Source organism: Micropterus salmoides, unplaced genomic scaffold (genome assembly GCF_014851395.1).
Source record: "Micropterus salmoides isolate LMB-PRFRI ecotype aquatic unplaced genomic scaffold, ASM1485139v1 Ms_hic_scaffold_7, whole genome shotgun sequence".
NCBI lineage: Eukaryota > Metazoa > Chordata > Actinopteri > Centrarchiformes > Centrarchidae > Micropterus > Micropterus salmoides.
The window spans coordinates 38,007,382-38,021,573 of NW_024044459.1; the positions used below are offsets into that span (position 1 = coordinate 38,007,382).

At 41.8% G+C, this 14,192-nt stretch overlaps 1 protein-coding gene across 1 annotated transcript in view; it reads right to left on the minus strand.

Moving 5' to 3' along the window:
- The window catches only part of LOC119891504 (scavenger receptor cysteine-rich type 1 protein M160-like), a 1,270,577-nt gene extending 1,257,052 nt beyond the window's left edge, over nt 1-13,525 (minus strand). Inside the window, exon 1 of the mRNA XM_038703207.1 lies at nt 13,366-13,525. Within this exon, the coding sequence (XP_038559135.1) occupies nt 13,366-13,405 (40 nt within the window). The 5' untranslated portion in view covers nt 13,406-13,525. The remainder of the gene's footprint in view (nt 1-13,365) is intronic.
- Between the last annotated feature and the right edge of the window lie 667 nt (nt 13,526-14,192).

A 14,192-nucleotide genomic window follows, 5' to 3' on the forward strand; every position in this document is an offset into this window, starting at 1 on the left:
AACACTAGTGAAAAATTTATTGAGGTTCTCTCCTTGACACCCGCTCTCTCACAGGTCTCAGTCAGTGAGCTTGTAGATAATTTCAGTTCTAAAATTACAAATGTTATTGATGCCATTGCTCCAGCCAAGGTGAAGGTGGTCTCTGGTAAGAGAAGATCTCCATGGAGAAATGCCACGCTGGTTAGAACTCAAAAAAGAGCGTGTCGAAAAGCTGAACGCAGGTGGCGGAAAACAAATCTCCAGGTTCATTTTGACATCTATAAAGAGAGACTTCGCATTTATAATTTAGAACTGAGAAATGCAAGGCGGTCCTTCTCTGACATCATCACCAAAAACACTAATAATGCACGTGCCCCGTTTGCTGCGGTCGACAGGCTAACCAACCCTGCTGTGTCTGTAGCCTCTGAACTTCTATCCACCAGGGCCTGCAATGAATCTGCCTCCTTCTTCACAGACAAAAGACAAGCAATCAGTGCCTCTATATCAGTAACAGGATATGTCCCATCCCTGTGTCCACTTAACAATTCATATAGCATGAGACAATTTGATTCTATTAAACATAAAAACCTGGAGGACATAATACAACATCTGAAATCCTGCTCATGCTGCCTTGATATTCTGCCAACAGGTTCTCAAATATGTTTCTAAATGCATGGCCTCAGATCTACTACAAATTGTCAACATGTCTCTCCTCTCAGGTTTTTTCTCCCCCCACAGGCCCTGAAAACTGAAGACATTAAGCCACTCTTAAAAACGAGCAATCTAGACAAGTTACTAGTGAGCAATTACAGGCCCATATCAAATCTCCCATTTTTAAGTAAATTCATTGAAAAAGCTTTTTCAACAGCTTAGTGCTTTCTTGGCACTAACTGTTTTGATGTCTTCCAGTCAGGTTTTCGACAGCACTGAGACGGTTCTTGTTAAGGTCGTCAATGACATCTATTTAAACACTGACAGTGGCAGAATTTCAGTCTAAGTATTACTGGATCTCAGTGCTGCATTCGACCACAACATATTACTAGACAGACTTGAAAACTGGGTTGGACTTTCTGGCACAGTAATAAACTGGTTTGAATCCTACTTAAAGGACAGGGACTACTTTGTGTCTTTAGCCAACCACACATCTGAGCTGACAAAAATTACATGTGGAGTTCCCCAAGGCTCCATTCTGGGACCTCTTGTTTAACATTTACATGCTTCCACTGGCTCAGATTATGAAAACAACAAAATGTTACCATAATTATGCAGATGACACACAGATTTACATAACCATTTCACCAGGGGACTATGATCCCATACAAGTGCTGAGTAACTGTATTGAACAGGTCAATGATTCGATGTGCCAGAAGTTTCTTCAATTAAACAAGGATAAAACTGAAGTCATTGTTTTTGGAGCAAAGGAAGAACGATTGAAAGTCAGTGCTCAGCTTCAGTCGGTAAAGTTAAGAACCACAAATCAAGCCAGAAATCTTGGTGTAGTCATGGACTCAGACCTGAATCTAGGGAGTCAAATAAAGACGATTACAAATTCAGCCTACTATCACCTGAAGAATATATCAAGGATTAGAGGACTTATGTCTCAGCAGGACCTGGAAAAACTTATCCATGCATTTAGCTTCAGTCGACTCGACTACTGTACTGGTGTCCTTACAGGGCTCCCTAAGAAATCCATCAGACAGCTGCAGCTGATTCAGAACGCTGCTGCTCGAGTCCTCACTAAGACCAAAAAGGTGGATCACATCACTCCAGTTCTGAGGTCTTTACATTGGCTTCCTGTATATCAAAGAATTGATTCCAAAACCCTGCTGTTAGTTTATAAAGCACTAAATGGTTTAGGGCCAAAGTACATTTCTGATCTTCTGCTTCGTTACGAACCATCCAGACCTCTCAGGTCGTCTGGGGCAGGTCTGCTTTCTGTCCCCAGAGCCAAATCTACAAGGAGAAGCAGCGTTCAGTTATTATGCTCCGTATATCTGGAACAAACTCCCAGATAACTGCAGGTCTGCTGAAACTGTCAGTTCTTTTAAATTAAGACTGAAGCCTTTTTTTTTTTTTTTTTTTAAACTAGTAGATTGATAACTTACACTGCACTGTAACTTTTACTGTCCTGTTTTCTTTCTTTGTTTTTAGATATTAACACTATTTAAAAAGCTTAGAGTGCTCTTTTGATTCTACCATCTCACACGGCTGATCCTCAGTTAACAGTTAACTAAGGGGGGATAGAGTGGGAGATAGGGAATCAAAGGAGTAAAATAAGCAAAGGTGGGAGACCTGCCTGTTTTTATTTTCTATTTAACTTTTAAAACTTTTTTATAATTCCCTGTTGCTTTTATTTTTTTATTTAAAGCACTTTGAATTACCTTGTTATTGAAATTTGCTATACAAATAAACTTGCCTCGCCTACAATCATGTTGAACCATACCTGCATTAAGTAGTGTTCTGGCCGACACTGCAGGCGGTGTGTTACGTCGGTTGCGGTTAGGACTCAGGAGCACAGAGACAGCGAGTGAGGTTCGGAAGAGGGTTTTAGTGATAATATAGACAATGAGTGGAATAGTGTTGGCGAATGATCCGGAGCTGGACTGCGGGAGCGAAGATAGCGTGGTTGAATAGAGGTCCAGTAGTGGTGGCCTTGGCGTGGCGGGCGGAGTGGCAAATGGTGTAGCAAACGGAGATCCCAGGCGCTGAAGCAGACAGAGAATAACACGTTACTCTAGGTTCTTTCACAAAAACACGGTAAATCATTAGACGTCCTCAAGAGGGTTGGCTTGCGTAGTTACCACTGAAGTGAGAACAACAATCTGGCACTGACATTCAGGTGTACGGAGTCTTTAAGCCAGGGCTTGATTGGCAGATAGTCAGCAGGTGTGCTGAGAGCCAGGAACCTGGGAAGACCACACCCACACCACACACAGAGAGACTGGCCAAACCACAACACACTCACAAGACTGGTCATGGATAGACCGTGACACGGTGAGCGGTGATAAATACGACTGATGCCTTACAGCCCTGCATCCCAGCTCTTCTCACAATGATGATAAGGGTGCGGCTGTCGGGGGACATTCAAAGGGGCCTGCCTTAGACCCAGTTTGTTGGACCTTGTTTGTACCAGGGCTGTAAACGGGGTTTCACATATTAGTGAGGTCCAGATTTTTTGTTTCTTATGATCGAGCTTTGACATGAGAACGAGAAAAGTGTGAAGAAGTGACACCGGTTCTGACAATAAGGGGCCTTTAGAACAGCTTGACTGCCTACAGGCCGTTTAGTAAAATGCTTTGCTTTAAGAGTGAAGATCATTGAATGCTTAGCCTCACAGTATGAAAGTACTATGCTTTTCTTTTTCTTTTCTGTTTTGCATCCTTGTATCTCTTGTATGGAGTTTTAAATATATGAGATTTGGCTCTAGAGAAGGAAGTTAATTATTCCTACAGCAAAGGCTGAAGGTCGCAGTCTGAAACTAAAAAGGTAAACAGAAAGGCAACTCTGACGTCACATGTGTACATGACATTGGCATGCAGAAAGATGACTAAGGAGCGGGTGAGGTGGAAAAGTACATTTTAGTATATTTTAAAACTTGTTTTTCTGTAACAATGACCCTTACATTTACATTTGGGTAACCAATAAAGCGGCCCCACCCTCCAAATGCACAGCAACCTGCCGGCCCCTGTACAGCCACCAAGCATCCAATCCGAGCACCGAAATTCCCCAAACACCCCCCAACCAGCCAAAAAAAAAGGACCAGCCCGCAACCCACCCGGTCAACCCCATCTCCCCCACCCCCCCAAAAACCAGCCAGACCCCTCAGAAAACCGAAATACAATCATCAGGATGTACAGCATGCACACAGGACAGAGCCACACACCAGCCCAGTCCGGCCCGCACCTGACGCCCCCAACAAGCACGCATGCCAGCCGTGACACACAGGTGAGCCAACCAACATCACCCCACTACCAATCCAACCAACGTCACACAACAGCTAAATAACACGTTGCGCAGGGGAGATTTGTATATATAATATATTTTTTTATAGCAGACATTCTCTATATTGGGTGATACTTATATTCTTTTTGGCCTTCCAGTTCATGAGGATAGTTTTCTTGGCGATGCATAAGGCAGTGAGAAGCATGTATGATGTGTCAACCTCTATACTAATGTCACTTAGGTCCCCCAGCACGCAGAGTGATGGGGAAACTGGGACGGGGTAACTTAGCCATATCGATAGGTCTTCACATATCTTCCTCCAGAACATTTGAACAGGTGTAAATTGCCACATAGCATGCATGTAACTCTGATATGTTACCTGAGCAGTTCCGCAGATGTTTGACTGCATAAGACCCATTCTGAACATCCTTTGTCCAGTATAGTGTGTTCTATGGAGAGTTTTATACTGTATAAGTTGTAGATTGGGATTTGTAGTCATGCTAAAGATATTTAAACATATCTGCATCCAGAAGTTTTGGTCTGGACTAATGCATAGATCTGTCTCCCACTTTAAGAATGGGAGAGAGATTGAACCCTCTGTTTTTAACAAAAACATGTATATTTTTGATAATAGTTTTGGGGGTGAGAGTTTATGAAAGTCTGTTACCATTGGAGGTAGATCTAAGTTCATTATGTCATCCTTAAATCTGCCTGAATTATGGATTTAAACTGTTGAAATTAAAGAAATCTAGTATTGCTTATAGCGCCATATTGTGCCACTAGATCCTGGAATGGAATAAAGTTACTGCCTTGAATTACATGCTTGGAGTAAGTCTGCATGGGATAGGAGAAGACCCAAATATGTTGAGAAGTTCCCACCAAGCTGCCAGGGAAGTGCTTATGTTAATGCTTTTAAAGCAGGTATGATATTTGATGCTGGAACTGATGAATGGCATTTTGGAAATTTTAATTTCCTTACAAAATGTTACCCCTAATTTGCATAACCATCCTATAGAATGTGGGCGCAAGTATTTCCCAGAATTCCCTATAGAATTCAGCCGAAAAAACATCTGGCCCAGGGGCTTTATTATTCGGCATATGTAAGAGAGCTTCCTGGAGTTCAGCCATTGAAACAGGTGAATCCAGAGCCCTGATCTGATCATCATCTAACCTTGGCAAATCTATATTGTTCAGAAATGCATTGATGTTAGAGCTAGATGGGTCAATTTGTGATGTATATAAGTTTTTATAATAATCTCTAAATGCATTGTTGATTTCTTCTGGGTTGAGTCATATTCCCAGCTGAGTCCTTTAAGAAGGAAATTGTTATTTTATCTTTATTCAATTTCAATTGGTTGGCTAAGAATCTGCTGGATTTATTGCCATGTTCAAAGTTCTCCAAGCGTAGTCTTTGCAACTGAAATTGGGTCTTTTATCAATTATTTCATTTAATTCAAGTTTTAATTTTCTCAGATCATTCAGCATGTGCTCCTGTGGGGAGGCAGCAAGGGTAGTTTCTAATGTTTTTATTTTTTGTTCTAGCTCTAATTCACAAGATCTCTATTTCTTTGTTTTGTATGATGAATAGGAGATTATTTTACCTCTCATAACTGCTTTTGCTGCCTCCCAAAGAAGACATGGCGAAATTCCTGGCAGGTCAGTAGTTTCCATAAATATTGCCCACTCCTTTTTGAAATAACTTATAAAATCTAGATTTTAGATCTTTAGATCTTTAAGCAATGATGCAAGAAGTTTTTCCCAGAGGAAAAAGCTTTTGCTCAGAATAAGATCCTTGCATGTGTCCCTGGAGAGTCGAGGTGTTGCAGGATGTGATGCAGACCCAAGTTGACAGCATCATCCACTGACCTGTTAGCCCTGTAGGCAAACTGCAGGGGGTCCAGCAGGGGGCCTGTAATGTCCTTCAGGTGGGCCAGTCTTTCAAAGGACTTCATGACTACAGATGTCAGGGGGACGGGCCTGTAGTCATTCAGTCCAGAGATGGAGGGTTTTTTTGGGACCGGGATGACTGTGGAGCATTTGAAGCAGGAGGGAACTTCACACAGCTCCAGTGATCTGTTGAAGATCTGTGTGAAGATGGGGGCCAGCTGGTCCGCACAGATTTTCAGGCAGGATGGTGAGACACCGTCAGGTCCAGGAGCCTTCCAGATCTTCTGTCTTGGGAAGCTGTTATTTAGCTTTTCAGCATAGCATCTCTTTGCAACTTTGACCTTAGTCATTGTGTTCCTGGCCTGGTTGTACAAGACTCTGTCCCCACTTCTGAAGGCCTCCTTGGTCTGACGAAGCTGCCTGAGTTTCGCTGTGAACCAGGGTTTTTGGTTGTTGTATGTGCGGAAGGTTTTAGTCGGCACACACGTCCTCACAAAAACTGATATAAGATGTCAGTGTCGGCTAGTTCGTCCAGGTCAGCGGCTGCAGCCTCAAAAACACTCCAGTCAGTGCAGTCAAAGCAGGCCTGTAACTCCAGCTTTGACTCGTTGGTCCATCTTTTCACAGTTTTTTCAACAGGTTTAGCAGATTTCAGTCGCTGCCTGTAAGTCTGGATAAGATGAACCAGACAGTGATCAGAGAGTCTCAAGTCTGCACGGGGGACAGAGCGATAGGCGTCCTTTAATGTTGTGTAGCAGTGGTCCAGTGTGTTAGTGTCCCTGGTGGGACACTTATTATGCTGTCTGTACTTTGGGTGTTCATGGCTGAGGTTTGCTTTGTTAAAGTCCCCAAGAACAATGAGCAGGGAGTCTGGGTGTTTTTTCTCCACGTTAGTTATCTGGTCGGCCAGGTGTAGTAACGCCTCACTAACAGGCCTGAGGTGGAATGTAAACAGCGACCAGAACAAACGAGGAAAACAACCGCGGTGAATAAAGCGGTTTACAGTTTATAAATTATGTCTCTGGCCTGCATGATTTTTTCAACACTGTGACATCTGTGCACCAACCTTCGTTTATTTAGAAACAGTCCGCCTCCCCGTGTTTTTCCCGTGAGCTCCCCCTCGCGCGGATGAGATTAAATCCCGGTAGGTGAAGTGCGCTGTCCGGGATGCGCTCGGTGAAGCAGGATTCGGTGAGACAGAGGGCAGCAGATCTGCAGAAGTCCAAGTTAGTTCTGTTGAGGAGCAGCAGTTCGTCCATTTTCTTGGCCAGAGAGCGGACATTCGCCAGGTGAAGCGAAGGCAGCGCAGTGTGAATTCCCCGCTGTCTCAGCTTAACCAGCGAGCCTGCACGTTTTCCCCTGTGCCGTTTCCAAATGATCCCAAACAGAGCTGCCGCTCCTCCAACTAATAAGGAAAGTTCCAGGGTCAATAAAGAGCGGTGGAATAGTATGAGCAGTTGAAAGTCCAATGTTTAAGAGCTCTTCTCTGGTAAAATAATAATAATAAAGAGACAATGATGAGATCTCATCTGTTACTTCTTTTTATCCTATTGTAATCTCAATTCAGTATCCATTTGTCTAAGTCTCAAAACCTCAATCTCTCTTCATCTCATCCTTTTCTCCTAAGGGGGTTATGAGCAACAATTCAGAATGGAGTTATTTCAAAAAGATATTGTCACGATTCGGAGGTGGTGAGCGCAGAGGAGGTGAGAGCCCAAACGCAAGACACCAAGGCAGAGGTACAGTTCAGGGGTTTATTCAAACTTCCAAAATAAAGCCAAATCCATACAGCACTGGAACTAGGTACTAGGTACAAAACAGGCAGGTAATCCAGAATAAGACAGAACATTCCTCCAAACACACGACGAGTGTAACACACTACACATGAGAATACAATGACCAGACACAGACTGAACAAACAAGTATATATGCACACATGGGTTAACGAGCTGGGAGGGAGCAACACAGGTGACTCGGATCAGGTTAACAAGGGAGGCAGAGAGACAGCAGGGAAACAGAGACCGGCAGGTAGGCAGAGACAACAGGGGGCAACAGAGAGGCAGTTATGGGGCAAGTAACCATATTTCACTTCCGCACTTCAATTCAATTCAATTCAATTTTATTTATATAGCGCCAAATCACAACAACAGTTATCTCACAGCGCTTTTCATAAAGAGCAGGTCTAGACCGTACTCTGTGATGTTATTTACAGAAGCCCAACAGTTCCCACCAAGAGCAGCACTAGGCGACAGAGGCAAGGAAAAACTTCCTTTTTAAGAGGCAGAAACCTCGCATTTGGAGTTGTAGAGTCATGTGGTTTTCTCTCAGCCAATCAGGGGAGATCAAGCTATCTCACAGATATTGACATCAAGGCATCTGACTAATCAGCTGTGGCCTGGAGCATCTCAAACACAGCCATCTTGCAGAAATCATAAATATTGCTTTTTTGAACCTGGCTTCTCCCACAGCTATAGTAATAACATCATAACTAAACATGGTTTGGTTGAATAGTTGTGTTAAAGATTAAGATTGTTGTTATTTGCATAGCATTTGTAAAAATTAGCTTAATGTTTGGCTTAAAACTAAATGCACCATATTTGATCATATGCCCCGTTCACCTAAGACTAGCATGAGTGGCACAAATGTCCATTTTTAGACATATGCCTTATGAATGTATGTTTTTTTATTATAGTTAAATGGGATACACAGGTGCTTATTGTTAGTGTGAGGCCCAGTACTGTGTGAATTGATTTTAATTACTGAATATTGGTTTGTAATAAAACACAATTATGAGCAAATATAAGTGGTACTAACAATAATTATAATTGTATTTTCTGTTTTTATTGTGTTTTTATATTTTCTATGTCAATACTCTTTTCCTATTAGATCTACATTACACTGTTACTGTTTTCCTCAACAAATAAATCAGAGTTGGTTTAATATTGACTGAAAAGCATATTCCTTTTGCAGCTGTCTGCTCGGCTATTTTATGGGAAGACGGATCCCGTTGTTGTTCCCGTAAACCCTGCCATCAGCGATGATGATAGCTCAGAGGAAGAAGACAATGATGAGGCAGATCACGACTTCCTTCCACCCACCCACAACCTGGACATCGATGGCCCTTCTGCCAAAAGGAAGTGCGTGCGGCCTGCAGTGGAGGTGCTTGTAGATGAGGACCTTGATGAAAATGAGGATCTCCAGCCAAAAAAAGGAAGCCAGAACCCCAGCGAACCCTCTGGAAGAAAGTTGACCTGGACAACCCACCCCTGCCTGAATACCAGCATATTCCCCCTGACTTCATCCAAAGTCCATTTGATTATTTCAGCAGGTACTTCAGTCACAAAGTAATCTCGCACATAACATATCAGACCAACTTATATGCAACCCAGATAACCATCAACACCACCTTTGCCACCACTGAGGATGAAATTATGAACTTTGTGGCTATACTCATCTACATGGGGATTGCTGAGCTGCCCTCCGTTGATGACTACTGGGCAATAGAGACCAGGGTCTCACAAGTTGCAAACCTGATGTCATCCAAGTGCTTCACGTTATTGAAGAGGGTTGTCCACTTCAATAACATCAACAATGCTCAGATCCCTGGTAACAATGATCGCTTCTTCAAAGTCTGGCCATTGTTCAACTATCTGGTTACTGCCTTCAGAAAAGAGCCAGAGACTCCCAAGCAGTCTGTTGATGAGGTGATGGTTGCCTACAAAGGCAAGACTGCTGGCAACCTGAGGCAGTACATAAAATCAAAGTCCCTGTTCCATGCCCCTGTCTACAGCAAAAGCCGCCAGACCTGCAAGCAATGCAGCAGGAAGGGTAACATCGTGAGGTCAAACCTTCTCTGCAGGGTCTGCCAGCTCCATCTGTGCCTCAATGCTGAGCGTAACTGCTGTGTCAAGTACCATGAAGCAGCTGCCTAAGTGACTGAAATGGCCTGAACTGGACTGACACGAGAAGAAATGAGTTCATCATGCAATGTTCCTAAATGGTCTATGAAGGTGGTCAGTATTTGTTCCTCAGGAGAAAAACATGTTCTTATAGTTTTTATACATGCACTTTTTAACAAATTGTGTTTTATTTTTAACCATGATCCTCATGGCTGCTGAAATATTATTTGTTGTTTAGAATTATTTTGTATTCATCAAGTATTTATTTATTATTTATTTTTCTTTGATCAATTATAAAGTTTGTTTCACATATTATTAATTATTTACAATTTCTTTGCCAATTTTATTATTTATTTACTTCTTATTTGCCAATGTTTTGACTGTTACTGTTGTAAAAAGTGGTCTTGTTATCAGTTCCAGAAACGGTTCTGAACTGAATGTTATGTGTATGTGTATTTGTTGAATGTGTGTTTTTCTTGTATGACAGTCATGCCAGTACCTCAAGAAAGAGATGTCTCTAAATAAATGTTCCTTGCAGTTTGTGTGTTTTTCTCATATTTTTTAAAATTCACTCTCTGTAATTTATTTTACCCTAGACAGGCAAGTGCTCATATATGGTAACTTCACTGACTGATTTGCAATGCAAAGATGAAAAAAAATTGAAGTTAAAGTTTAGAATTTCCAAATATTTCAATGAGTGCCCTATAAAGGGTTAACCCAGAACAACCAAGGACACAGACCAAAAGTAAACACTAAGACATGAACTGAGGCACAACAAGGACACAGGGCTGAGATGCAGAGCTAAACAGAACCAGTAGATGAACAAGGCAATACACAAGACTAAACAGAGAACACAAGACCAATTTTCCTTTAAAGTGGAGAAATACCATATCTACAAGTAATGTCCTCAAAATTCTACGTAAGTAAAAGGTATAAAAGTATTCCATAGTGAATGTACTTCTCAGTTCTTGTGTGCATTCGGCCCTTAATGAATTAATCTCTTAACATCATGTCAAAGTATTGGGTGTTATCCAGTTATGCTGGATGTGACTACCTTAACAAACTGGAAAACATTACATTTGAAAGTGCAATATTTTCAATGTCAAAATGTTTTGTTTTGTTTTTTTTCATTGTAACTTATAAAAGATAATTAACAATAAATACAATAAGTATTTGAAATTAAGGGGAGTAAAAGTACAAACCTCCATAAAAAGAAAATACTCCACCTCTACATTTGACATAAGTAAAATAAGTTGGGTCACTAAGACAAAACTGAGAAATATCTTGGAGGTTTTTTTCTGATCCACATTCTGGAGACTGAAATTACACTGATTCATGATATTGTAGATGAGAATCTTTTGATCAGAGTAAGACAGAGATGAGTGTTTTGCGCCTGAGGCCACTATGAGAAAAATTTGACATATTTGAGAAGAATCATGAGATCCCAGGATTCATAGCTGAGATTTCTTTGAGCTCTTTCTCTGATCACATGGTCCAATGTTCAGGAGCAACGGCGTTGCCAGGTCATTTTTCAGGGACTTTATCCCCGGATGTTTTGACTGTAGCCCCGAATGTAACTCAACAACAGCAACAAAAATATTTTCCATGTTAATATGCAATTTTCTTCATGACAAAGCCTGTCTCGCAGCTCTTCAAAGAGCAGAGGCTACTCGCAATAACTGATATATTTTGTTTGAAGTTCACGTATGTATATGACCCCCCCACCACCACCGTTACTCAGACTGCCTGCATTTAGAAAGAGCACGAGAGTGAGAGAGCGCATTGCTCACAGCTTCAGGACTTCTCCGCGACTTCTGAATTGCAAAATAGTAATCAGTGTATTAAAATATAAATGTTCTCGGTCAGTTTCAAGTCAGTGTATTAACACAAACGGTTATCAGTCGCCGCACAGTAGTGAGAGAATATTATGACCCCTGACGCTCTGTGTCCTGCTGTCTCTGTCCCCCTCGCTGTGACACTGTTTTATTCCCTCTAAAGCGGCTGTGAGCTGCACTTTATCAGAAGTGCAGAAGTGAACATTTGTGTGGAACTGTGGTGATATTGCTGTCTGATCACAAGTGTTTTCAGTTTCCGTTTTCTTCCTCTGATGAAGATCAGTGTGCTCGTCTCATTGAGTGTGCTACAGTCCCAGACGGGCTCTGTGTCTGTCAGACGGTCTAAAGGGGGTAGCCTCAGGGGGGGACAGGTGAAAACATGAAAGATTTCTGGGCTGGGCTAAGCCCCCAATGTTTCAAGAGCCTTGAAACGCCCCTGTTTAGGAGACTTAAATTAGACTTATTTAAGATCAGTTATAGATCTCTTGTTTTGATCAGTCAGACATAAATGAGATTTTAGATGGTTGTTTCTCCTGAGATGAATTTGAGAAGTAGAAGAAAAAGCATTTGGTCTGACCTTGGTATTAAGGGCAGCTCATTTGTGTCTAGGAGAAAAGAAGGAACCAACTATGAGATCTCATCTTGGATTTTGCTTTCCTAAGGGGTCTGCCCCGCTAATAAACATTTTAAAAGTCAGCAGTCATTGTAAATTCAAAGCTTTCCATCTTGCATTAGTCCAGAGTTCTAACTAAACCTTCACTTACAGACAGATAATCCCTGTCTTGTTTTCAAATGATGTGCGCTTGTGAGGAGTGCCATCACATCTCTGTCTGGACTGGCCCCACACATGTTTCTTGCTGAAATGCGCAAGTTTAATTTAGTGCATGTGCATATGAATGCATTTCCACTTGCAACAACATGTGTTCACCTGACTGCTAGTCCCTCTGTTCACTCTCAGTGAGTGTTTCTCTCTTCTCATGCCCAGACGGACAGTCCCTCTTCATCCTCTCATCAAAGTTGTAGGCTGCACATAAATACTCTGCGCTGGGGTGACTTGATCACTACCACTGCGTATGCCGGTGTCGCATCAGCTGTGAGAAGTTGATTCTTGCCGAGTCGGCTTTATCAGTTTTACATTTGTTTTTTAAATGCTGCTCCACTCAAGTGCGCTGCATGCTTTTCTTTCTTTTCAAGCTACTAACAATGTAACGAGGTCACATGGAGTAGTAACGGAGGATCTGAATACCCTCTGATTATATTTATATATGACGTATGTATATACTGTCTATATTATGTATTTACTATGTAATGAGTACAGACATCAAATTCAGGCGTCAACATAATTGCTGCACCTCCACTGGAAGTTACATCCAAATACCCAATACTACCACCTAAATGCAACAGATTCTGCTCATTTTACAGCTCTAGGTGCAGTTTGGTTTGATCTGGTTTCACTCTGTAATAAACTACAACAAATACATAAGCAAAGGTCAGCATTCATGCCTTGGAATAATGCCTCATCACTCCAGGTATGGAAAGAGGAATGTTTTCCTGGAACGCCCATTTTTCATTTTCACAAAGATGAAACTGTGTTTTAAAGAATATTTACCCTCTCTGGGGAAATCTAGCCCAGATTTGGCAGCTCTAGCCACAGTGGATTTTGATCTGGACCTTGTCTAATGTGGGTTAGCCTACATTTCAAAAAAGGTGCAAAACACTGAGGATCGGTCACTCAGCAACGAAAGCTCAGTTTCCCTTAACTTTTCCCTTTACTGCAGAATCGGAAGCTGACTTCAGCGTCAGCACTTTGAGCAGAGTCCTACCTGAGCTCCACAGCAGCAGCAGCAGTACCAGGTGATCCATGTCCAGGTAGACCGTCTCTCTGCTGTCCACCTGCGTGCCACAGTGTGTCTGTGCACAAGAGGGGGAGGTTCACTGCAGCAGCATGTTTGAACAGTGGGTGAGTTTACATAATGAGTCCAGCAGCAGAGGCAGCGGCGAATTTGGCCATCGGACTATTTGTTTTGAGGTGGGTGACTCAGATCTTTTTAAATAGACTATAGGACGGTGCATAGGACAGGGTTTTATTGCTGTTGCAAGTTCACTATAGTTTTAATAGAAACATGAGTAACTATAAATATTAAGCATTTAGCCAAGTCAGCGACGGCCAGCCTGGTCCTGGGCTGGGACGACTGACCCAGTAAGAGTTTACTGAAATTGGGACCTTCAGTCAAAATCAAACACATCATCAGAGAGAAAGCAACAAGCTAATTGCAAGTAAAGCCTGGACACTAATGTCAGAACAGAAAACCATAAGAGAGAATATATTCACAAAAGAAAAACATGTCATGAAACAACAATTCAGTGATTCAAGGTGGACTCAGCACAACTCCAACATCAGTTCATCATTAACAACAGAACACATCTTTCTACCAGCACAGACTGCAGCAAGTTCACCAGCACATTTCCATTTAATACTCTCTCTGCTCTGATCCTACCTACTCAGGTATTTTGCTCTCCACACAAACAAGTTCATGTTTCATATATAAAAGGTGCTGGTCATATAATTAGAATATCATCAAAAAGTTGATTTATTTCAGTAATTCCATTCAAAAAGTGAAACTTGTATAATGTATACATTCATTCCACA